The sequence below is a fragment of the Labeo rohita genome, chromosome 19, assembly GCF_022985175.1.
Source record: "Labeo rohita strain BAU-BD-2019 chromosome 19, IGBB_LRoh.1.0, whole genome shotgun sequence".
Classification (NCBI taxonomy): Eukaryota; Metazoa; Chordata; class Actinopteri; order Cypriniformes; family Cyprinidae; genus Labeo; species Labeo rohita.
In genome coordinates this window covers 29,849,265-29,874,150 of record NC_066887.1, presented here as the reverse complement: position 1 = coordinate 29,874,150, position 24,886 = coordinate 29,849,265, and the positions used below count along the sequence as shown (strand labels likewise).

General features: G+C 38.7%; 1 protein-coding gene and 1 pseudogene across 1 annotated transcript; both read left to right on the top strand.

Annotated features, from left to right (window-relative positions):
- Positions 1 to 1,217: 1,217 nt before the first annotated feature.
- On the top strand, positions 1,218 to 6,073 carry LOC127181506 (keratin, type I cytoskeletal 13-like). Its single transcript, XM_051136278.1, has 8 exons — positions 1,218 to 1,767; positions 1,877 to 1,959; positions 2,202 to 2,358; positions 2,604 to 2,765; positions 3,913 to 4,038; positions 5,148 to 5,222; positions 5,354 to 5,502; positions 5,856 to 6,073. Exons 1-8 carry the CDS (start codon positions 1,255 to 1,257, stop codon positions 5,992 to 5,994), a joined length of 1,404 nt encoding a protein of 467 aa, XP_050992235.1. The 5' UTR covers positions 1,218 to 1,254; the 3' UTR covers positions 5,995 to 6,073.
- A 3,662-nt stretch (positions 6,074 to 9,735) lies between these two features.
- Positions 9,736 to 17,653, top strand: LOC127181507 (keratin, type I cytoskeletal 13-like; annotated as a pseudogene).
- The last annotated feature ends 7,233 nt before the right edge of the window (positions 17,654 to 24,886 follow it).

The following is a 24,886-nucleotide window of genomic DNA, read 5'->3' as shown; positions in this document are numbered from 1 at the left end:
GCTGATGAACCAAAGATTTTGTGGGACCTAAAGGATTTTTCTGAAAAAACAGCAGGCAGTTTAACTGTTCAGGACAAACAAGGGACTCATGAACAACTATCACTCAACAAAAAACACAGCTGTGGATCATTCAGGTTAAGAATCAATTGTATGTAAGCTTTTGAACGGGGTAGTTTTTTTAAATAAATTCAATTATTATTTTCTCTTGTGGACTATATGTAAACGTCTTTTATGTGAATATCTTATTCAGGTCAGTACTAAATAAAAAAAAAAAAAACATGCATTTTGTATGATCCCTCTCATTTTGATAAAATAATGATTAAATATAAGTATTTTTACATATTTTATTACATACAGTAATTATTACATATAAGTATTAGCCTAATCTTAAAACACTTATAACACTTCTAAATCTCAAATTAGCTAAATGTCAGATTAGCTAATGTCAAAGCTCTCAATTTAACAATACAAGAACTAAATGCATCATGAATCTCTTCATAATACAAAGATCTGTTCTGCAGCTCAACAGCCTAAGGGAGGAATTTAAAGTAAAGCTGAACTTGGTGGGAAACATTCTGCTGCCCTTTGTAACGTACACAGGTACATGCACAAACATGAGATACTTTAAACAAGCCTACACTTTTACCCCCCTTATAGTAAAATTGTTACATAAATTGCTGTAAGCAAATCTTACATTGAAAATGAGATAAGCATACCTCCACATAGTTTCATATCTTGTTCAATTACATATTTTGCACTGTAGACAAACTTCCATCTTCCAACATTTACATCACTTACATGATGAAACTGGTGTTCAAATTCTGAACTGAACTTTGTGTGCCTCAACATATTGAAATTAGGCCATCATTTGAGTTAGTTATTGGCCTATAAGTTAAGAGTGATCTTGAATATTCAAGGTTTTTAGAGTGCGAGAGGCTTTACTACAGTAAAAACAGCAGTGAAAAACAAACAGCGTCCATAAAAGTTTGAACATGTACAGAGCTGCTATCTGAGGAAAGGTTTACGGGGGGAATGCAAGCGTCTATCTTACTGACTTGAGGGTACGATCAATCAGCCCATTTTACTTCTTAGCGTCACCTTTCACTTCAGGTGATTTAAGCTGACAGAATTCCTTGCTGTCAGCAAATTTTTTATGAAAATAAGGTCAGCTACCAGCATATATAAGGACCCGGAGTTGTTCCACTGTACCCACTCTCCAGCCAGAGCAGAGTAAGACCACAAACCATCGTCCACATGGCTACCACCTTCTCCAGCGGCAGCTTCATTTCCAGGTCCTCAATGGGCTCCTCACGCTTCTCTTCTTCAGGTGGAGGAGGTGGCCGCATCAGCGCCATCAGGGCTGGCAGCGTTTACGGAGGCGCAGGAGGTTCAGGGGTCCGTATCTCTAGTGCCTCTCGCTCCATGGCCTCAGCAGGCTCAGGAAGCGGCTTTGGCTTCGGAGGCGGATTTGGTGCCGCAGGCGGTGCTGGTGGAGGATTCGGCGGGGGATTTGGTGGTGCTGCAGCTGGAGGAGGATTCGGCATCGGCGGAGGAGCAGATGACAGCATCATCGGCAATGAGAAGTTCACACTGCAGAATCTCAACGACCGCCTGGCTGCTTACCTGGAGAAGGTCCGCTCCCTTGAAAAGGCCAACGCTGACCTTGAGCTGAAGATACGCCAATTCCTTGAAAGCAGAATCTCTCCTACTGGTGGTGCTCGTGACTACTCTGCTTTCGAGGCTACTATTGGTGACCTCCGGGCTAAAGTAAGTCTATCTAGAAACTTGCTGCTGTAAGAAAATTGCATAATCTAATAATCTTCATTACCATAAAATAAGTAAATAGAATCAAACAATGCTCACTTCTTCTTTGCAGATCTTCAGTGCCATGCAGGAAAAGAACACAGTTCACCTCAGCATTGACAATGCCAGCTTGGCTGCAGATGACTTCAGAGTGAAGTAATATTTACTTAATTTTTAATGAAATTTGTATAGAATATATGTGGTGGAAATTTACATGAATTATAGAAAACAACAACAAATACCTATGCAACTAATCTGCAATTTGGCTCTTAACTTCAAAGGCCAATGGTCAATGGCTTCTAAACTTCTAAAACTCTATAATAGGGAAAAATATCCAGCTACAGCAACAAAAGTCTTGATGTTCATGCTCTTTTGCATAATGATCCTCTGTTTGACAGATATGAGAACGAGCTGGCAATGCGTCAGTCTGTGGAGGCAGACATCGCAGGCTTAAAGAATGTGCTTAGCGAGCTCAACATGAGTCATAAAGACCTCAACCTGCAGATCGAAGGGCTCACTGAGGAGCTTGTCTACATAAAGAAGAATCATGAGGAGGTAGTAAATCATTGCAAACCTTCGGAATGAAGTAAATCAGGTTTAAAACCCAAGATTTATGCTAAGAATTGTTAAACATTTTAGACAGGAGGTCAGGTCACACAGGTGTTTTATAGCTTTAAGCTCTAGATGTCACTGTTTTGTAACATATTTTCATACCATGACATTTGAAGGCAAGAGTAAACAGATGATGATGGGAAGATATTTTAAAATGGAATTAAAAAATATATATGATGTTTCTTCAGGACCTCCTGACCTCACGCGATCAGATGAGTGGACAGGTCAATGTGGAGGTTGATGCTGCACCACAGGAGGACCTGACCAAAATTCTAGCTGAGATGCGTGAGCACTACGAGACCGTCGTAGCCAAGAGCCGGAGAGACCTTGAAGGCTGGTTCCAGCAGAAGGTTGGTTCAGTCCAGAACTTCTGTATATGACAAACACTCATATGAAGTCTAGTGGTCCAGTTTTGAAATGTTGGAAATTAAAAAATAAAAATTGTTCAATGCGAAAGAAAAGCCAAACATCTATAGCTACTGAAATTAAAACACATTTAAAATAATTGAGCAGATTTTGCAAAGATGACTTGCTCAATCGCGAGGTAGCGTCATTACCATTAGTTACTACAGCCTACAGTTTGCTAGCTAGCTATGCCTTTGTCACATAAATGCATATTACCTGGTTACTGTCATTTATAAAACAGCTCATAAAACAGTCATCCATTCAGGTTCTAGCGGTGTTTGACAGTTGAGAGAAACGCCCCCAGCGTTTGAGAACAGAGAATACTGCTTATTTTGTCAAAATTTTGACAGCTTATTTCATTTACTTGGCGTTTTTTAATCATTCAAATTTATCCCTGCTAAAAAAAAACAATCACATCACAGAAAATTCTAATGGTTTCCACTACAAATACCATTATAAACATTACAAACCATCAACTTTTAACCATTTAAACCATTAAAAATGGGTTTCTGTAGTGTGTTTTGGGACATATTCCATTAGGATTTATTGGTTTTAACAAGCCACCAATAGAAGGTGACCAATTACCAGGAAAGACCAACAGAGTCCATTACAGTTTCTATTAAAACCAATACAAGTCCTATTTTAACCAGTAAAACCATTACAAATTTTGTGATGGTCAACTTTAAAGGTGATTTTCTCAATATTTAGATTTTTTTGCACCCTCAGATTACAGATTTTCAAACAGTTATATATCGGGCCAAATATTGTCCTATCCTAACAAACCATACATCAACGGAAAGCTTATTTATTCAGCTTTCAGATATTGTATAAATCTCAAAATTGACCATTATGTGGTCTAGGGTCACATATATTAAAATAATATGGTAAGACTAACCAGTTTGCAGTATCAAGCAGCAAAACGAGATGTTTTGTAAAGCTAAAAATAGTTGGATGCGGATGAGACCAGAAGCCAGACATATAAAATTTACAAATGTGGAAGAAAAAGGTGGATAATCTTTGGCACAGCTAACCCTATGTTGAATTTATGCATGTATTAATTTAAACAATTGTTTTAAAACACTTCTTTTGCAGTCTGAGACCTTGAAAGAAGAAGTGGCAACAAGCACTGAGACCTTGCAGACTTCGAAAACTGAGGTCAACACGGTGAAGAGCACAGTACAGTCACTGGAGATTGAGCTTCAGTCTCTCCTTGCCATGGTGAGTTTGTGTAGACAAAATGTAAAGCCCAAAAGCTATTTGGACAAATAAGTGATGCTTAATGCATGCTGATTGGTTTAATGATAAGCATTAAAAAAACAATCAAACCTTTAAAAATACCATTTTCAAGCAAAATACACTACCAGTCAAAAGTTTTTGAACAGTATGATTTTTAAATTTATTTAAAGAAGTCTCTTCTGCTCAACAAGCCTGCATTTATTTGAAGTACAGCAAAAACAGTAAAATTTTGAAATATTTTTACTATTTAAAATGACTCTTTTCTATTTGAATATACTTTAAATGTAATTTATTCCTATGATTTCAAAGCTGAATTTTTAGCATCATTACTCCAGTCACATGATCCTTCACAAATCATTTTAATATTCTGATTTGCTGCTCAAACAAGATTTATTATTATTATTATGTTGAAAACAGTTTTGTAACATTATAAATGTCTTTATCATCACTCGTGATCAATTTAAAGCATCCTTGCTAAATTAAAGTATGAATATCTGTAATTTCTTTCCCAAAAATATATTTATGCTGACTCCAATTTTTGAATGGTATAGTGTAAGTATAGTGTAATCTTTTTATTTCAGATAAATGCTGATCTTTGGATCTTTCTATTCATCAAAGAATCCTGAAAAAAATGTACTCAACTGTTTTAAACATTGATAATAAAGATAACAAAACATGTTTGTTGAACAGCAAATCAGCATATTAGAATAATTTCTGAAGGACACTGAAGTAATGATGCTGAAAATTTAACTTTGGTCACAGGAATAAATTACATTTTAAAATATATTCATATAGAAAGCAGTTATTTTAAACGGTAAAAATATTTTACAATATTATCGCTTTTGCTGTATTTTGGATCAAATAAATGCAGGCTTGGTGAGCAGAAGGGATTTAAAAAAAAAAAAAAAAATCTTCCTGTTCAAAAACTTTTGACCGGTAGTGTATTTCATGTAAATATGTTAAATTTAAATGACACTCCCATTCAAACGTTAGAGAAATGGTATTTGCACTCTTTCTGGTTGTCAAACTTATTAGAAAATTTGCAGGTTTGGTCATTGCTAACATGTTTTTCTCATTAATCTACCACACAGAAATCATCCATGGAAGGCACCCTGAGCGAGACTCAGAATCGCTACTCCTTGCAGCTGTCTGGATACCAGGCACAGGTTAGAGTTTCTAAGGCTAAGAATCTCATAAATCTTACAGAAATATCTCTTACTGTAGCCAGCTCACTGAACAAGATTTTAAAATGACGTGTTGGGGTTAAAAGTTCTGTCTTCTCCCCTTGGGCGTGTAGGTGAGTGGAATGGAGGGTCAGTTGGTGCAGCTTCGTGCCGATCTGGAGCGCCAGAGTCAGGAGTACCAGATGCTTCTGGACATCAAGACCAGACTGGAACTGGAGATTGCAGAGTACAGGAGACTGCTGGATGCAGAAGCTAGCGGCAGGTAAATCGGAGGCACTGGATTTGGACAGTAGGGTTGATACAGTCTTAAAAATAAAGGTTCTTCATTGGCATTGATGGTTCCATGAACCTTTACCATCTATGGAACCGTTCCATTTCACAGATTATTAAAATGTTCTTCACACTAAGAAAAAACGGTTCTTTTATGAAAGTTCTTTGGGATACCAAAAATCATTTAATGGCAGTGCTGTAAAAACACCCTTGGGAACCTTTATTTTTAAAGTAGTAGATGATTAGTTGGGATTTCTGTGGAAATTTGTGGTTTGTAGTTTGAAACACCACATCTGTAGTACAAATTAAGCTTTACAGGTTCAACTGGTTTTTGTTTCCAAACAGCCTCGCAATCTCTGGCTCCAGCTCCGGCTCCTCCTCCAGCTCAATCACTACCACCAAAACAGCAGTGATCACTGTTGTGGAAGAGGTAGTTGATGGTGGAAAGGTGGTTTCTTCCTCTTCAACATCCCTCGTTAAGTGAAGCACACCAGACTCGTCTTGGCTGGAGAACAGACCTGTAGCTCCTCTCATGCTGTCAGAATATGGTGGTTGTCTTTGAGCATTTACAACAAATAAAACCAGTGTTAAAGTCAAAATGTGTGTTGTTATGTCATCTATTCTACATGGATGCACTTTAGAGATTTTTCATTAAAAATTAAAGTGACAAGTAGTCCAAATAGGGTATATTAGCAGTAGCATTTTAAATAAATAGATTACACTAAAATGAAAATTTACTCATTCTCAGGCCAAATTGATGAGTTTGTTTTATCATCATAACAGATCTGGAGAAATTTAACATTACATCACTTGCTTACTAATGGAGTCAAAACAGCTGATAAAAACATCACAATAATCCATAAGTAACCCAACACCACTCCAGTCCATCAGTTAAAGGAGTAGTCCACTTCCAAAACAAAGATTCACATATAAATAATGTACTCACCCCCTTGTCATCCGAGATGTTTATGTCTTTGTTTCTTCAGCTGCAAAGTAATTATGTTTTTTGAGGAAAACATTTCAGCATTTTTCTCCATATAATGGACTGGTATGGTGCCCCGATTTTGAACTTCCAAAATGCAGTTTAAATGCTGCTTCAAACCATCCCAAATGCAGTTGTAAATGATCCCAGCCGAGAAAGAAGGGTCTTATCTAGCAAAATGGTTATTTTCTTTAAAATAATACAGTTTATATACTTTTTAATGTCAAACATTTGTCTTGTCTTACTCTGCTTGGACTGTTTTTGTTCTGGTTCATGACAGTTAGGGTATGTCGAAAAACTCCCATCTCATGTTTTCCCTCAACTTCAAAATCGTATATCGCTGTTTTACCTTTTTTGTTAAGGGTGTTTGATCTTCTGATTGATTGTATTTTGTTTTATGAAAATAACCAATCATTTCGATAGATAAGACCCTTCTTCCTTGGCTGGGATCGCTTACAACTGATCCCTTCAAACGATCCCTTACATTTGGGATCGTTTGAAGCCGCATTTAAACTTCATTTTGGAAGCTCAAAATTGGGGCACCATATCTGTCCATTATATGGAGAAAAATGCTGAAATGTTTTCCTCAAAAAAAAAAAAACATAATTTCTTTATGACTGAAGAAAGAAAGACATGAACATCTGGGAAGACAAGGGGGTGAGTACATTATATGTGAATCTTTGTTTTGGACGTGGACTTCTTTAATATCTTGTGAAGTAAAAAGATGTGTGTTTGCAGGAACCATTAATATATTTTAACTTCAAACGGTTGCTTCTAGCTAAAATATGAGTCTTCTATCGATAATATTGCTTTCTCCGGCAAAAAAAAAAAAAAGTAATTTGTCTGAATTAGGAGAGAAATATGCACAGATCAAGCACCATGTACAAGCTAAAATGGCTGAAACAGTTCTAAACAAATATACTTTTGGATTCTGATGTGAGAAGACACCAGGGGATGGACTTTTTCACTAGAGGAAGGTTTATTATGCATTATGGGCATTTGCCAAAAGTGAAGGTTTGAAGTTAAAAAGCTTTAATAATAGATGTATTTATTACAAACACACTATTTTTATGGATTAATTGATGGACTGGAGTGGTGTGGATTACTTGTGGATTATTGTGATGTTTCTGCAGCTGTTTGGACTCTCATTCTGACGGCACCCATTCTCTGCAGAGGATCCATTAGTGAGCAAGTGACGTAATGCTACATTTCTTTGGAACTGTTCTACTGAAGACTCAAACTCATTTACATCTTGGATCGCCTGAGGGTGAGTAAACTGTCAACAAATTTTCATTTTGACATATTACTTTAACTTGGTATTAACGCATATCAAACGAGTCCAATCCTGATCCAACCACATTCTCAACCAGGTGAGAAAATATTGTATCACATTGAGTGCATAATGGTTTAAAATGACTGCTGAGCTACGTTAGCAAAGTGACACATGTATCGGTACATGAATTAGGTAAACAATTTACAAAAAAAGTATCCCCCTAATGGACCTCTTTAGCAATAGAATTGCACCGATGACAGGGTCAGTTGTTGCCGCTGAAACTGGAGATTGCATAGTACAGGAGGCTGATGGATGCAGAAGCCAGTGGCAGGTAAATCAAAGACATTGGATCTGGACAGTAGTGTTGATACACTTTTAAACAAAGGTGTTTTATTGTTCAACCTGCCACAAGAGCTGCAACCTGCCACAAGAGCTGCTAAAACAGTTCTACTCGGCCATCATTGAGTCTGTCCTGTGTTCCTCTATTACTGTTTGGTTTGGTTCAGCTACCAAAACAGACATCAGAAGACTACAACGGACAGTCAGGGCTGCTGAGAGGATTATTGGTATCCCTCTACCCAACCTCCATGATCTTTACACCTCCAGAGTCAGGAAAAGGGCTAAGAAAATCACTCTGGACCCCTCATACCCAGCCCACTCTCTCTTTGAACTGTTGCCCTCTGGCCGATGCTACAGAGCGCTATGCACCAAAACAGCCAGACACAAGAACAGTTTTTTCCCCCAAGCCATATCCCACCTGAACCACACTTAACACACCTCAGTACTGGTCATGTGTTTTTACTTAACAAAACTTTTGTATATAGCACATATGCACATTCATAGTTCTGTCTATGGACATTTTTTTTTCTTTCTGTATATTTTTATTACCACTGTTATTTATAATTTATTGTATATTCTTTTTTAATATTAGTGTTTATTATTACCTTAACTTTATGTATGTCTGCACTATGTTTGTATTTTCTGTACTGGAAGCTCCTAACACCAAGACCAATTCCTTGTGTGTGAACGCACTTGGCAATAAAGCTCTTTCTGATTCTGATTTCTGATTCTGATGAAGAACCTTTACCATCTATGGAACCTTCCATTTCACAAAAGGTTCTTTGAAGTAGAAAAAGGTGAAAAGAAAAACATGGTTCTTTTAAGAACTGTCCACTGAAAGGTTCTTTGGAATATCAAAAACAGTTTTTTATTGGCGCTGCTGTGAAAACGCCCTTGGGATCCATTATTTTTAATTAGTAGATGGTTAGTTTTCTGTGGAAATTTGTGGTTTAAAGCTTAAAACACACATTTATAGTACAAATTGAGCTTCACAGGCTTAACTGGGTTTTGTTTCCAAACAGCCTCGCAATCTCTGTGATCACAGTTGTGGAAGAGGTGGTCGTGGTGGGACAGTGCTTTCTTCCTCTTCAACATCTCTCGTTAAGTGAAGCACACCAGACTCATCTTGGTTGGAGAACAGACCTGTAGCTCCTCTCATTCTGTCAGAATATGGTGGTTTACAAACACACAGCTTTTGCTTCACAAGACTATTTTTATGGATTAACTGATGGACTGGACTCTCATTCTGACGGGACCCATTCACTGCAGAGGATCCATTGGTGAGCAAGTGATGTTACATTTCTCCAGAACAGTTCCAGTGAAGAAACAAACTCATTTACATTTTGGATTGCTTGAAGGTGAGTAAACTGTCAAATAAATGGCATACTACTTTAACTTGGTATTAATGTATTTCATTAAACATGTCCAATCCTGATCCGACCACATCCTCAATTAAATTCAGGTGAGAAAAACTGATATTTTACTTCTTATTGTCACCTTTGCCTTCAGGTAATTTAAGATGACAGAATTCCTTGATGTCTGGAAATGTTTTATGAAAATATGGTCAACACATCTCTACTTGTCAGCTACCAGTATATATAAGGACCCTGAGTTGCTCCACTGTACTCACTCTCAAGCCAGAGCAGAGTAAGACACAAACCATCGTCCGCATGGCTACCACCTTTTCCAGCAGCAGCTTCGTTTCCAGGTCCTCAATGGGCTCCTCACACTTCTCTTCTTCAGGTGGAGGAGGTGGCCGCATCAGCGTGTATGGAGGCTCAGGAGGTTGAGGGGTCTGTATCTCTAATGCCTCTCACTCCATGGCCTCAGCAGGCTCATGAAGCGGCTTTGGCTTCGGAGGCGGATTTGGTGGTGCAGGAGGTGCTGCAGCTGGAGGAGGATTCAGCATCGGTGAAGGAGCAGATGACAGCATCATTGGGACAGAATTTCACGTTGCAGAATCTCAATGACCGTCTGGCTGCTTACCTGGAGAAGGTCCGCTCCCTTGAAAAAGCCATTGCTGACCTCGAGCTGAAGATACGCCAATTCCTTGACAATAAAATCTCTCCTACTGGCGGTGCTCATGACTACACTGCCTACGAAGCTACTATTGATGACCTGCGGGCTAAAGTAAGTCTAACTAGATACTTACTGCTATAAGAAAACTGCATTACCTAATAATCTGCATCATCATAAAATAAGCAATTCAACTCAAACAATGCTCACTTTTTGTTCGTAGATCTTGAGCACCATGCAGGAAAAGAACACGGTCCAGCTCAGTATTGACAACACCAGCTTGGCTGCAGACCAAAACTGGCTGTGGAAATGTACTTGAATTACATAAAAAAAAAAAAAAATCAAATTAAATTTTAAAAAATGACTGCGCAACTAATTTGCAAATTGACTTTTGGGTAATGTTATATAAACATTTTTAAACTATTTTAACATACAAGTTTCTTTATTCTGCTGAAAACAGTAGAAAATATTTAGAATAATGTTGGTAACCTAACAGCTGATGGTAGCCATTGACTTCCATAGTCATTTTTTTTCCATATAATGGAAGTCAATGGCTACCGTCAACTGGTTATCAAGATTTTTTTCAAATATGTTCAACTAGTAACAAACTAATAAACTATAGTATAATAGGAAAAAATATCCAGTCACAGCTGTTTAATGTTCCTTTCTATTTGACAGATATGAGAATGAGCTGGCAATGCGTCAGTCTGTGGAAGCAGACATTGCAAGGTTAAAGAATATGCTTAGCGAGCTCATCATGAGCCATAAAGACCTCAACCTGCAGATCGAAGGGCTCAATGAGGAGCTGGTCTGCATGAAAAAGAATCATGAGGAGGTAGTAAATCATTGCAAATTATGTAAAGCAAGTTTAAAACACAAGATTTCTGATAAGAATTGTTTCAGTTAAAAATTTTAGTCAGGATGTCAGGTCACATGGTTATTTTACAGCTTTAAACTGTACATGTCACTGTTTTTAACATATTTTCATACCAGGACATTTGAAGGCAAGAATAACAGATGATGATGGGAAGATATTTTAAAATGGACTTACAAAAATCATATATGATGTTTCTTCAGGACCTCCTGACCTCACGTGAGCAGATGAGTGGACAGATCAATGTGGAGATTGATGTCGCACCACAGGAGGACCTGACCAAAATTTTAGCTGAGATGCGTGAGCACTACGAGACCATCGTAGCCAAGAGCCGGAGAGACCTTGAATGCTGGTTCCAGCAGAGGGTTGGTTCAGTCCAGAACTTCGATCTGTATAAGGCAAACACAACGCTCATATGAAGCCTAGTGGCCCAGCTTAAAAGATTTTGGAAATAAAATTAAGTTTATGAAAAAAGCAAAACATTTATACTGTTAAAACAAATGAACAACAATTGAGCAGATCTTGCAAAGATGACTTTTCGGAGAGAAGTAGTATCGTCTTAGGCTGCATTTACACTAGTGCGTTTTTGTTTTAAAACGCACAACTTTTGCTACGGTTACGCCTGTCGTTTACACTACTCCAGCGTTTTCAACCCTAAAAAACGAAAACGATTGAAAATGCTGCAGACCCCGTTTTAGTTTGAAAACTCCGGAGCTACGATTCAGTGTAAACGGACCAAAACAGAGACTTTTGAAAATGATGGCATGGCTGCGCACATTCGATCTGCGTATCTTTAACGACTGTGTAAACAATAACATCATGCTCATTGTTGTACCCATAGATTTGTGTAGGTAGATGCATCATTCGACCGCTCATTCGAGATCGTTTCTGAAATGCAGAGGAAATGCTAGTGTAGACGAGAATCGTACACTAGTGTAAACAGTGGCTGCATCTGAAACCCTACACAGCTGACTTGCTCTCGCAGCCATCAGTCAATGATTTTGCAGACAGCGTTTTTGCATGAAGGCACCTTATGAAACTGATTTCGGACAGGCTTGTGAGGCAGCATAACGGTTTAATGATCTACAACAAAATGAGTTTTGATGATAAATAAACAAATATTTAGATACTATAATATTGATTTCTTGCTAGAAATAATATCAAAAGTGCAAAAAGTTAGTCAGAAATATACATTTACACACAAACTGACCACCAAAAGCAACTTTCAGACGCCATCTTTATTTTTTTTTTAGCTCAACTGTCACAGAATGGAACATACAGAATTATGGGATATTTAAGGCAGCGAAGGATACATCTATGCTGCCTTCAAAATTCAATCAGAAATTCAAGTCCGAATTCAATTTGTATTCGGACTTGCCTTGATGCCTTTCAGCCTTGGAATGCTGCCAAGGAGCATTTTAGAGCTTTCGGATGCAGCCAGTGTAAACAGGGCCTATGGCGGACGCGTCTGCATGCTTGAAGTGGTCGAATGATGCATCTACCTGCAGAAATCTATGGGTACAACAATGAGCATGATGTTATTGTTTACATGATCGTTAAGGATACGCAGATGGAATGTGGGCAGCCACGCCATCGTTTTCAAAAGTCTCCGTTTTGGTCCGTTGAGTTTTCAAACTAAAACGGGGTCTGCAGCATTTTCAAAAGTCTCCGTTTTCGAGGGTTGAAAGCGCTGGAGTAGTGTAAACAACAGGCATAACCATAGCAAAACTTATGTGTTTTAAAACAAAAACACACTAGTGTAAATGCAGGCTTAGGCCATTTTCACACTTGCCATCTTTTTTGAAACCTCCAGCGTCTGTTTTGCATTTTAATCCTATGGAGTAAACCGTGTTTTCAAAAAGTCCTGAGTGCAGCGCCTCTGCTGGCGTCTTTTTCTGCAGCTCAGAGCGTCTCTGAGAACTTTTCTGAAAAAATGCCCTACGTCAAGCGCCTTTTTCACAGCTGACCAATGACAAGACAGTAGCGAGACCTGTCGTTTCCATAACAACAAGAACAACAAGAAAAAATGGAGAAAGTGCTGGTAGATAGACTTTTATTTTATTGTTGTGAACTGACATTCTCCTCCTCGTTAACTTCAAAAACCGACACGCGGCGCCTTTAGCCTAGTGGGCAAGAGGGGTATAACTGCAGCCTGGAGATCTCCAAAAGGGGGCGGGAACTCCAAAATGGAGTGGGGCGTGGCTTCCTCCCTTTGACAGACAGGCACATGACACGCATGTGCAATTTTCCCCCCCAATCCACTTCAGCGCAAACTCCGCCCCACAGCTGATTTTAAAGATTTTATTGGATGTGTCAATCACAGTGTCCTACACTATGCTACACAAATGCTAACCCCTAAACCTACCCCACCCCTTACCCTAACCTTAACCAGTGAAAGTGATTGCACAGCAGGATTGGCGCTGAATAGCATAGCAGATAAACAAACAGTTAATAAGATTATACGATATGAGATCGCCGGGCCGTTCTGTAACTCCCCAGCTGGACCTCACCGGAAAATGGGACCTTTTTAGTTACATCCAGCGTCACTACCCCCTCCTATCCTGCGAATTTCAAGCCCCAGGACACTGCTTAAAACAAAGCGATAGAGTAAAACCTTCACTGGGACGGCTCGGCTAGTTTATATCATTAATCACTGGCCACGAGCTTTGGGGTTCTGCTCTCATTGAGCATATTTATTTATATAGCATAGTTTATTTTATTTGAGATTGACTACAAACAATGTTCAATTTATAAAGTTTAGTTTTGAAATGTAAGTCAATAACAATAGGCTGAAGCCAGAGCCAATGGGGAAGTCTTTGTGCCCCATTTTGGAGTTCCCTGCCCCATTTCGGAGATCTCCGGTCTGCATTTATATATACTTGTAGTGGGCAGCGCGTCGACATGTAACATTAGCGGCATTGCGCTTCAGGTTCGGGTCCGATCCCATCCCCCCTCTCTCTTTTCCACCTCGCTTCCTGTCTATATACTGTTGCATCAAATAAAGGCAAAAAAGCCAAAAAAATAAAAAAACAAAAACCAATGCAAGAGCCAGCTTTCTCTTTTCACTAGCCTTACACACCTATAAACATTGGTACAGCTATGTATTAAATTAAACCGTTGTTTTAAAACACTTCTTTTACAGTCCGAGACCTTGAAACAAGAGGTGGCAACAAGCACAGAGACCCTGCAGACTTCAAAAACTGAGGTCAACACAGTGAAGAGCACAGCACAGTCACTGGAGATTGATCTTAAGTCTCTTCTTGCCACAGTGAGTTTGTGTAGACAAAATGTACACTGGGCCCAAAATCTATTTGAAAACATAAATGATGGCTGACAATGCATGCTGATTGGTTTCCATTGTCTAATGATGTGCATTACATTAAAAAAAAAAAAAAACATTTAAATAATAAACCCATTTAAAAGTAGGAGAAAAGATATTTGGACTCTTTCTGGTTGTTAAACTTAACAGAAAATTTGCAGGTTTGGTCATTGCTAACATGTTTTTCTCATTAATCTACCACACAGAAATCATCCATGGAAGGCACCCTGAGCGAGACTCAGAATCGCTACTCCCTGCAGCTGTCTGGATACCAGGCACAGGCGAGAGTTCCTAAAGCTAATAATGTCATAAATCTTACAGAAATATCTCATACTGTAGCCAGCTCACTGAACCAGATTTTAAAATGACAGGTGTTGTACACACACACTCGGGTGTGTAGGTGAGTGGAACAGAGGGTCAGTTGGTGCAGCTTTGTGCTGATCTGGAGCGCCAGAGTCAGGAGTACCAGATGCTTCTGGACATCAAGACCAAACTGGAGAAGGAGATTGCAGAGTACAGGAGACTGCTGGATGCAGAAGCCAGTGGCAGATAAATCACAGACACTGGATTTGGACAGTAGAGTTGATACAGCCTTAAAAATAAAGGTTCTTCATTGGCATTGATGATTCCATGAACCTTTACCATCTATGGAACCGTTCCATTCCACAAAAGGTTCTTTAGATTATTAAAGTGTTCTTCACACTAACAACAAAATGGTTCTTTTAGGAACTGTTCACTGAAACGTTCTTTAGGATACCAAAATCGTTTTTTTGGCAGTGCTGTGAAAACGCTCTTGGGAACCTTTACTTTTAAGTCAAGTCAAGTCAAGCTTTATTGTCATTCCGCTACATGTGTGGACATACAGTGGAAAGAAATGTCATGTCTCGCAGGACCACGGTGCTACATAAATAAACATAAATATGAACATAAATACATTAGATGTAGAAACAATTATTTAAAACTATACATGTAACTATACATATACTATAAATAATTGACTATACATACACATAACCTAAGACAGACTATACAAGTAGTTTACATAATAACTGTGCATGATAATGTGCAGAAGAGGTATTTAAAGGTTAAGAAGCAAATAGTGCAAAATGATTTGTGGTGCTTTGACAAGTAAACATTTGTTAAGTCTTTATTATGTCCTTGTAACATGTTAATAAGTGTTAATAAGAAAGTGTCTGGTGCATATAGAGTTGAAAGAATGCACTACTACAGGTGGTTTGTCCAGCCCACTCACCTGTGTGTGGCGCACTCAGAATTGCAAAAATTGTGTTTTGAGTTTTTCAACAGTTTACATTGTGGATAAGGATTTCAGTAGAGTTGGGGTACTCGGACTCGTACTCGGACTCGATCCGGTATCGAGTAAAATTTTTAGGTGACTCGGACTTGTCACGGACTCGGATGCATTTTTACTCGGACTTGACTCGGACTCGAGCCTTTCGGACTCGGAAAATATGCCGAGTCCATCCGAGTCCAGAGACAGTTGACGGAAATGTCACTGACTCAATGCATTATCACGAAAGTGATATTCAGTGTTTGCATGTGTTTTTAAGTGTTGTCCAGTAGCTACTTGAAAGTCGGTCTGTAGTCTATTTCTGTAATAGCCTTTATATAGACCTACATAAAAAACAAAACAAAACAAAAACCTACAGTTATATTTTAAAAAAAGATTCTATTTTAAAAAATATTATTTCATTTGTATTTTTGATTAACATTAATACTTTTGCTTGTAAGTAATACTTGGAGTGTTTACTTGCCTTGAGCTCGAGAATGTTTTACTTACATTGGTTGATTAGTTTTTTCTGTATTGAAATTATTATTATTTAAACATGGTGGCAGTTTCTGGCTTCAAAGAAAAATAATTTTTCTAACATCTTTGCAGCAACAGTTTTTATGGGTCCAAAACCCATGTGCATGATTTTCTAATAATTAAATGGCCCATCATCAATTATTCCTTATATAATGTAATTTATTGTAATTAATGTAACTATAAATGCATTCAAAAATAAAACAGATGTGAGTTTGCTGTGACTTATGGAAAGTATATGTAGGGCTTTATACACAGTGTATACCTTTGTAAAGACTAGATTTATCCCTCACAACCTCATTTTCATTCAAGAAAAAAAAGTCATATACAACCCAAAACACACACAGCCGCAATCAGAAATAAAAGAGGTGCTGCAAGAGGCTACATGTTTTCTGCTCTTAAGGTCCCATTCACCAAGATACTCCTTTACCCCCACCCTTGAATTTATACATTTACTACATCGATGAATAAAGTCAAGTCTTGCCCTATAATTTATCACATTCTAAAACCTGTTTCACTCTAAAATATGTCACATTACATAGATCAGCCATAACTTCTTTTACATGACTTTAAGTTTGCCAAGCAGAGCATGGACACTAATTATGATATGTTGTGAAATCAAAAATCAAAATGGCAAGATCCACTAGAGGTTTGCTTTTCTTACATTTCAACTGATATTGCATTTTTCTAGTTGTAAAGGTTAAAAACAGGGGTGCCCAAACTTGGCCCTGGTCCTTGGTTTAGCTCCAACTTGTCTCAACACACCTGCCAGGGTGTTTCTAGTATGCCTAGTAAGAGCTTGATTAGCTGGTTCAGGTGTGTTTAATTGGGGCTGGAGCTAATATCTGTAGGACACCTCCCTCCAGGACCGAGTTTGGGCACCCCTGGGTTAAAACAATGTTAAGATACTGACAAACAGTAGTGTTTCCTTGGACTCGGACTCGACTCGGACTCAGCCCTTTGGGACTCGGACTGGAGTCCGACTCGGCCCATTTTGGACTCGGACTCGTCTCGGACTCGATTAGTAAAAGACTCGGACTCGACTCGGACTCGAATTAGGTGGACTCGAACCCAACACTAGATTTCAGAGAGGGGTGAGGTGGTTGGAATTGAGGGCTCTCACAGCCTGGGGGAAAAAGCTGTTGAGCAGTCTTGCAGAGCGGGCTCTGATGCTCCTGTAGCGTCTTCCTGATGGCAAGAGCTGGAAGAGATGATGGGAGGGGTGGGTGGAGTCCTTCACGATACTGGTGGCTTTACCTGATGATATAGTAGATGGTTAGTTTTGAGTTCTGTGGAAGTTTGTGGTTTAAAGCTTGAAACGCCACATTTGTAGTACAAATTAATCTTTACAGGTTCAACTGGTTTTTGTTTCCAAACAGCCTCGCAATCTGTGGCTCCGGCTCCAGCTCCTCCTCCAGCTCAATCACTACCACCAAAACAGCAGTGATCACTGTTGTGGAAGAGGTGGTTGATGGTGGAAAGGTGCTTTCTTCCTCTTCAACATCCCTCGTTAAGTGAAGCACACCAGACTCATCTTGGTTGGAGAACAGACCTGTAGCTCCTCTCATGCTGTCAGAATATGGTGGTTGTCTTTGAGCATTTACAACAAATAAAACCAGTGTCAAAGGAAAAGAGATTTTCCACTGAAAGTTAAAGTAACGTGTAGCCCAAATAGGATATATTAGTTTGTTTCATCATCATAACAGTTTAAGACAATTGTAGCATTACATCACTTGCTCACCAATGGATCCTCTGAAGTGAATGGGTGCCGTCAGAATGAGAGCCAGAAGTGACCACTGGAAGTTAAAACATCTTAATAATGCATTTATTTCGGTCATCCCAAAGAAAGGCAAGAATCCCAGTGATTGCAGCTCATATAGACCGATATCAGTCTTAAATGTGGACTATAAATTGTTTGCTACTATCTTATCTAAGAGATTGGAGGGCATTATTCCTGAGTTGGTAGATCTAGATCAAACTGGATTTATACAAAATAGACAGACACAGGATAATTTAAGGAGAACGCTACAAATAATGAGCTACATTATGACAGGAAATACAAGCACAAGCTTGCTGAGTCTAAATCAGTGGTCTCAAACTCAATTCCTGGAGGGCCACAGCTCTGCACAGTTTAGCTCCAGCCAGCTCCAACCTACACCTGCTTAATAGTTTCTAGTGATCCTGAAGACCTTGATTAGTTGGATCAGGTGTGTTTGATTAGGGTTGGAGCAAAACTGTGCAGAGCTGTGGCCCTCCAGGAATTGAGTTTGAGACCAGTGGTCTAAATGCTGAGAAAGCGTTCGACTTAGTTGGATGGGATTATTTGTATCAGGTCCTGGAAAGATTCGGTTTTAACAATAAATTCATTAAGTGTATTAAAATGTTATACTCCTCTCCAACAGCTAGGATTAAGATTAATGGACATTTGTCTAAAACAATTAGCCTGGAAAGAGGGACACGTCAGAGATGTCCCCTAAGCCCATCTCTGTTCGCATTATTTATTGAGCCTCTGGCTCAAGTAATAAGAGAGGATTCAGAGATAAAGGGGATCACAATTAGAGGAAACAAACACAAGATCTGTATGTATCCAGACGATGTTCTTCTATTCCTGACGAGCCCTGAATCTAACATCCCTAAATTGATGACCCTTTTAAAAACATATAGTTTATACTCTGGATCTAAAATAAATATCCAAAAGACTCAAACGCTTACATATAATTTTAGAGCTAAAGGGGATATAAAAAGGCTATATAAATTTAAATGGAATTCTTCTTCATTAAAATATCTAGGGATAAATTTAACAAAAGACGTATGAAAACTCTTTGACAGTAATTATGGTCTTATTTGTAAGGAGATAAAATCTGATATTGCTAAATGGACTCTGCTTCCACTAGACATGAGTAATCGAATCAAAATTATTAAAATGAGCGTGCTACCAAGGTTACTTTACCTTCTTCAATCATTGCCTCTGGACATATCACAAAACCAATTTAATGAATGGGATGGGATGATTTCGAGATTTGTTTGGAATGGTAGAACACCTAGGATAAGGTTTAAGACATTGCAGTTGGCAAAAGACAAGGGTGGGAGGGCCCAACCTTGTTTTCAGGATTATTTTTATGCTGCACAATTGAAGTCTTTAATATGTTGGTGTATACCGAGCTACGAGTCTAGATGGAAAACTCTGGAAATTACACAGATAGATACACCTTTACAATCATTACTTGGGAATAAAAATCTAGCTGAAAGGAGTTACAAGGAATTAAATAACTGGACTGTATTTTCAGTGAAGTTGTGGTTTAGAATTTTGAGGAAATTACAATTAGAAAAACACGCTAGGATACTAAACTGGATAGTGTATGATCCGGACTTTGAACTTGCCAGGTTGGATGAGAGATTTAAACAGTGGGTCTGGAGAGGAATTACATCTTATTGCTCAATCATTTCTAATGGAAATTTATTGAGTTTCCAGGCCATGTCTGAAACATTTAGATTAGAAAAGCAGGATTTTTATAGATACTTGCAAGTTAGAGATTACTTCAATAAAAAAGTAAAATGTATAGTAACAAGTGATGATAATTTGATCACAACATTTATTAACGCATATTTCAAGGAAGACAATAAGAGGTGGGTATCGAAATTGTATGGCTATATACAAACTAGCAAAAAACATACGTCAAATTATGTAAAACAGAAATGGGAGAAAGAATCAGACTCTCAAATAACAGAGGAAGACTGGACAGATATATGTGTAACACAGGCAAATACAATAAACTCAAGATCCTGGCGGGAGTTTGGATGGAAGAATTTAATAAGATTCTTTATAACTCCCAAATTAACAGCAATACGCACAGGTGATCAGAGTCTGGGCCTTTGTTGGACGCAATGTGGAACCTCAATGGCTAATCATTTCCATATTTTTTGGGCATGTTCAAAAATACAACCTTACTGGCATGAAGTGGCAGCTGAAATTGGGAAAATACTAGGGGAGGAGCTGGCTTTTTCATTCATTACACTGTACCTAGGAAAAATCCCTAAAATAGTTCCAGGCAGAGATAAGTACTTATTAAAAATACTTTTAGCAAGCAGTCGAAAAGCCATAACACGTAAATGGTTTCAGGCTGACCCTCCAACAAGAGACCAGTGGTTGGGAATTGTAAATGAAATCTATTGTATAGAGAGACTTACATTTACTGTAAAAAAAACAGTTAAAAAATTAAAAAAAAAAAAAAAAAAAGTAAAACATCTATACTGAAGTTAAAACAAATTAACAACAGTTGATCAGATCTTGCAAAGATGATTTTTCAGAGAGAAGTAGTATCGTACCGTCTTAGGCTGCATTTACACTAGTGCGTTTTTCGTTTTAAAACGCATAACTTTTGCTACGGTTACGCCTGTCATTTACACTACTCCAGTGTTTTCAACCCTAGAAAACGGAGACGATTGAAAATGCTGCAGACCTCGTTTTAGTTTGAAAACTCCGGAGCTACGATTCAGTGTAAACGGACCAAAACAGAGACTTTTGAAAACGATGGCATGCCTGCGCACATTCGATCTGTGTATCTTTAACGACTGAGTAAACAATAACATCATGCTCATTGTTGTACCCATAGATATGTGCAGGTAGATGCATCATTCGACCGCTCATTCGACGTAGACGTGTCCACCATAGGGAACCTACCTATACACATCTATGGTTGTACCCACTGATCTATTATAGATCAGTGGTTGTACCTGCGTGAATGGTCATGTGACGTGTTTTCAGAGATCGTTTCTGAAATGCAGAGGAAATGCTAGTGTAGACGAGGATCGTACACTAGTGTAAACAGTGGCTGCATCCGAAACCCTACACAGCTGACTTGCTCTCGCAGCCATCAGTCAGTGATTTTGCAGGCAGCGTTTTTGCACGAAGGCACCTTATGAAACTGATTTCAGACAGACTTCTGAGGCAGCATAACGGTTTAATGATCTACAACAAAAAGGAACGAGTTTTGATTATAACTAAACAAATATTTAGATACTATAATATTGATTTCTGGCTAGAAATAACATCAAAAGTGCAAAAAGTTAGTGAGAAATATACATTTACACACAAACTGACCACCAAACGCAACTTTCAGACGCCATCTTTATTTATTTTTTTTAGCTCAACCGTCACAGAATGGAACATACAGAATTCTGGGATATCTAAGGCAGCGAAGGATACATCTATGCTGCCTTCAAAATTCAATCAGAAGAAAGTACCTCTGAAGTGAAATCGAATTTGTATTCGGACTTGCCTTGATGCCTTTCTGCCTTGGAATGCTGCCTTCGAAGGCAGCATTTTAGAGCTTTCGGATGCAGCCAGTGTAAACAGGGCCTATGGCGGACGTGTCTGCATGCTTGGAGTGGTCAAATGATGCATCTACCTGCAGAAATCTATGGGTACAACAATGAGCATGATGTTATTGTTTACATGATCGTCAAGGATACGCAGATGGAATGTGGGCAGCCACGCCATCGTTTTCAAAAGTCTCCGTTTTGGTCCGTTGAGTTTTCAAACTAAAACGGGGTCTGCAGCATTTTCAAAAGTCTCCATTTTTGAGGGTTGAAAATGCTGGAGTAGTGTAAACAACAGGCGTAACTGTAGCAAAACTTGTGTTTTAAAATGAAAACACACTAGTGTAAATGCGGGCTTAGGCCATGTTCACACTTGCCATATTTTTTTTAAACCGCCAGTGTCTGTTTTACATTTTAATCCTATGGAGTAAACCGTGTTTTCAATAAAGTCCTGAGTGCAGCGCCACTGCTGGCGTCTTTTTCTGCAGCTCAGAGTGTCTTTTCAAGTTCAACTTTTCTGAAAAAATGCCCTACGTCAAGCGCCTTTTTGACAGCTGACCAATGACAAGACAGTAGCGAGATACATTTTAGATACATCCAGCGTCACTACCCCCTCCTACCCTTTGAATTTCAAGCCCCAGGACGCTGCTTAAAACAAAGCGATAGAGTAAAACCTTCACTGGGACAGCTCAGCTAGTTTATTTCATTAACCACTGGCCACGAGCTTTGGGGCTCTGCTCCCATTGAGCATATTTATTTATATAGCATAGTTTATTTTATTTGAGATTGACTACAAACAATGCTCAATTTATAAAGTTTAGTTTTGAAATGTAAGTCAATAACAATAGGCTGAAGCCAAAGCCAATGGGGCCCCATTTTGGAGGTTCTGCCGACTTTTGGAGTTCCCGCCCCATTTTGGAGATCTCAGGTCTGCCGTTATATATACTTGTAGTGGGCAGCGCGTCGACATGTAAAGTTAATGGCGTTGCGCTTCGGGTTCGGGCGTCCCTTTTTCAAGTACTGGCTCGCAGTCCCTTCCCGATCCCGTCCCCCCTCTCTCTCTCCCACCTCGCTTCCTGTCTATATACTGTTGTATCAAATAAAGGCAAAAATAAAAAAACAAAAGCCAACACAAGAGCCAGCTTTCTCTTATCTCTAGCCTTAAACACCTAAAAACATTGGCACAGCTATGTATTAAATTAAACCGTTGTTTTAAAACACTTCTTTTACAGTCCGAGACCTTGAAACAAGAGGTGGCAACAAGCACAGAGACCCTGCAGACTTCAAAAACTGAGGTCAACACAGTGAAGAGCACAGCACAGTCACTGGAGATTGAGCTTCAGTCTCTTCTTGCCACAGTGAGTTTGTGTAGACAAAATGTACACTGGGTCCAAAAACATAAATGATGGCTGACAATGCATGCTGATTGGTTTCATTGTCTAATGATGTGCATTACATTTAAAAAAAAAAACATTTAAATAATAAACCCATTTAAAAGTAGGAGAAAAGATATTGGACTCTTTCTGGTTGTTAAACTTAATAGAAATTTTGCAGGTTTGGTCATTGCTAACTTGTTTTTCTCATTATCTCTACCTCACAGAAATCATCCATGGAAGGCACCCTGAGCGAGACTCAGAATCGCTACGCCCTGCAGCTGTCTGGATACCAGGCACAGGTGAGAGTTCCTAAAGCTAATAATGTCATAAATCTTACAGACATATCTCTTTCTGCAGCCAGCTCACTGAACCAGATTTTAAAGTGACATGTGTTGGGGTTAAAAGTTCTGTCTTCTCCCCTCGGGCATGTAGGTGAGTGGAATGGAGGGTCAGTTGGTGCAGCTTCGTGCTGATCTGGAGCGCCAGAGTCAGGAGTACCAGATGCTTCTGGACATCAAGACCAAACTGGAGAAGGAGATTGCAGAGTACAGGAGACTGCTGGATGCAGAAGCCAGTGGCAGGTAAATTTACAGACACTGGATTTGGACAGCAGAGTTGATACAGCCTTAAAAATAAAGGTTCTTCATTGGCATTGATGGTTCCATGAACCTTTATCATCTATGGAACCATTCCATTCCACAAAAGGTTCTTTAGATTATTAAAGTGTTCTTCACACTAATAACAAAATGGTTCTTTTAGGAACTGTTCACTAAAACGTTCTTTAGGATACCAAAATCGTTTTTTTAATGGCAGTGCTGTGAAAACGCTCTTGGGAACCTTTATTTTTAAAGGAGTAGATGATTAGTTTTGAGTTCTGTGGAAGTTTGTGGTTTAAAGCTTGAAACGCCACATTTGTAGTACAATTTAATCTTTACAGGTTCAACTGGTTTTTGTTTCCAAACAGCCTCGCAATCTCTGGCTCTGGCTACAGCTCCTCCTCCAGCTCAATCACTACCACCAAAACAGAAGTGATCACTCTTGTGGAAGAGGTGGTTGATGGTGGAAAGGTGGTTTCTTCCTCTTCAACATCCCTCGTTAAGTGAAGCACACCAGACTCGTCTTGGTTGGAGAACAGACCTGTAGCTCCTCTCATGCTGTCAGAATATGGTGGTTGTCTTTGAGCATTTACAACAAATAAAACCAGTGTCAAAAGAAAAGAGATTTTTCACTGAAAGTTAAAGTAACGTGTAGTCCAAATAGGATATATTAGTTTGTTTCATCATCATAACAGTTTAAGACAAATGTAGCATTACATCACTTGCTCACCAATGGATCCTCTGCAGTGAATGGGTGCCGTCAGAATGAGAGTCCAAACACATCTGATAAAAACATCACAATAATCCACAAGTAATCCATACCATTCCAGCCCATCAATTAACATCTTGTGAAGTGAAAAGCTGCCTGTTTGTAAAAAAAAAAAAAAAAAAATCTATCATTAATGTGTTTTAACTTCAAATTGTTGCTTCAAGCTAAAATATCCTTTTTGAGTTCTCAATTCATGAAATTGCTTTCTCCAGTGAAAAAGTCATCTTGTCTAAACCAGGAGAGAAATATGCACAGATCAAGCACCATTTACAAGCAAAAACAGTCCAAAACAAATATGTTGGAGGATTTTGATGGGCTTTTTCACTGGAGGAAGATTTATTGTACATTATGGACTGGTATTTTGGCCAGAAGTGACCACTGGAAGTACAAACACACAGCTTTTTGCTTAAGGACTATTTTTATGGACTATCATTGTGATGTTTTTATCAGCTGTTTGGACTCTCATTCTGACGGCACCCATTCACTGCAGAGGATCCATTGGTGAGCAAGTGATGTAATGCAACATTTCTCCAGAACTGTTCCAATAAAAAAAAAAAAACTCATTTACACCTTGGATGGCCTGAGGGTGAATAAACTTTCTGAAAATTTCTTATTTTGGGGTATTACTTTAATTTAGTACCAATGCACATCATTAAAATGTCTAATTCAGGTGAGAAATTCATGTTTTAAA

Excerpts from the sequence above, each read along its gene's own strand:
- LOC127181506 (XM_051136278.1), top strand. The coding sequence starts at position 1,255 with ATGGCTACCACCTTCTCCAGCGGCAGCTTCATTTCCAGGTCCTCAATG. Across the intron at positions 1,960-2,201 it reads GCAGATGACTTCAGAGTGAA|ATATGAGAACGAGCTGGCAA; the intron begins GTAATATTTACT and ends TCTGTTTGACAG. Across the intron at positions 2,359-2,603 it reads TAAAGAAGAATCATGAGGAG|GACCTCCTGACCTCACGCGA; the intron begins GTAGTAAATCAT and ends ATGTTTCTTCAG.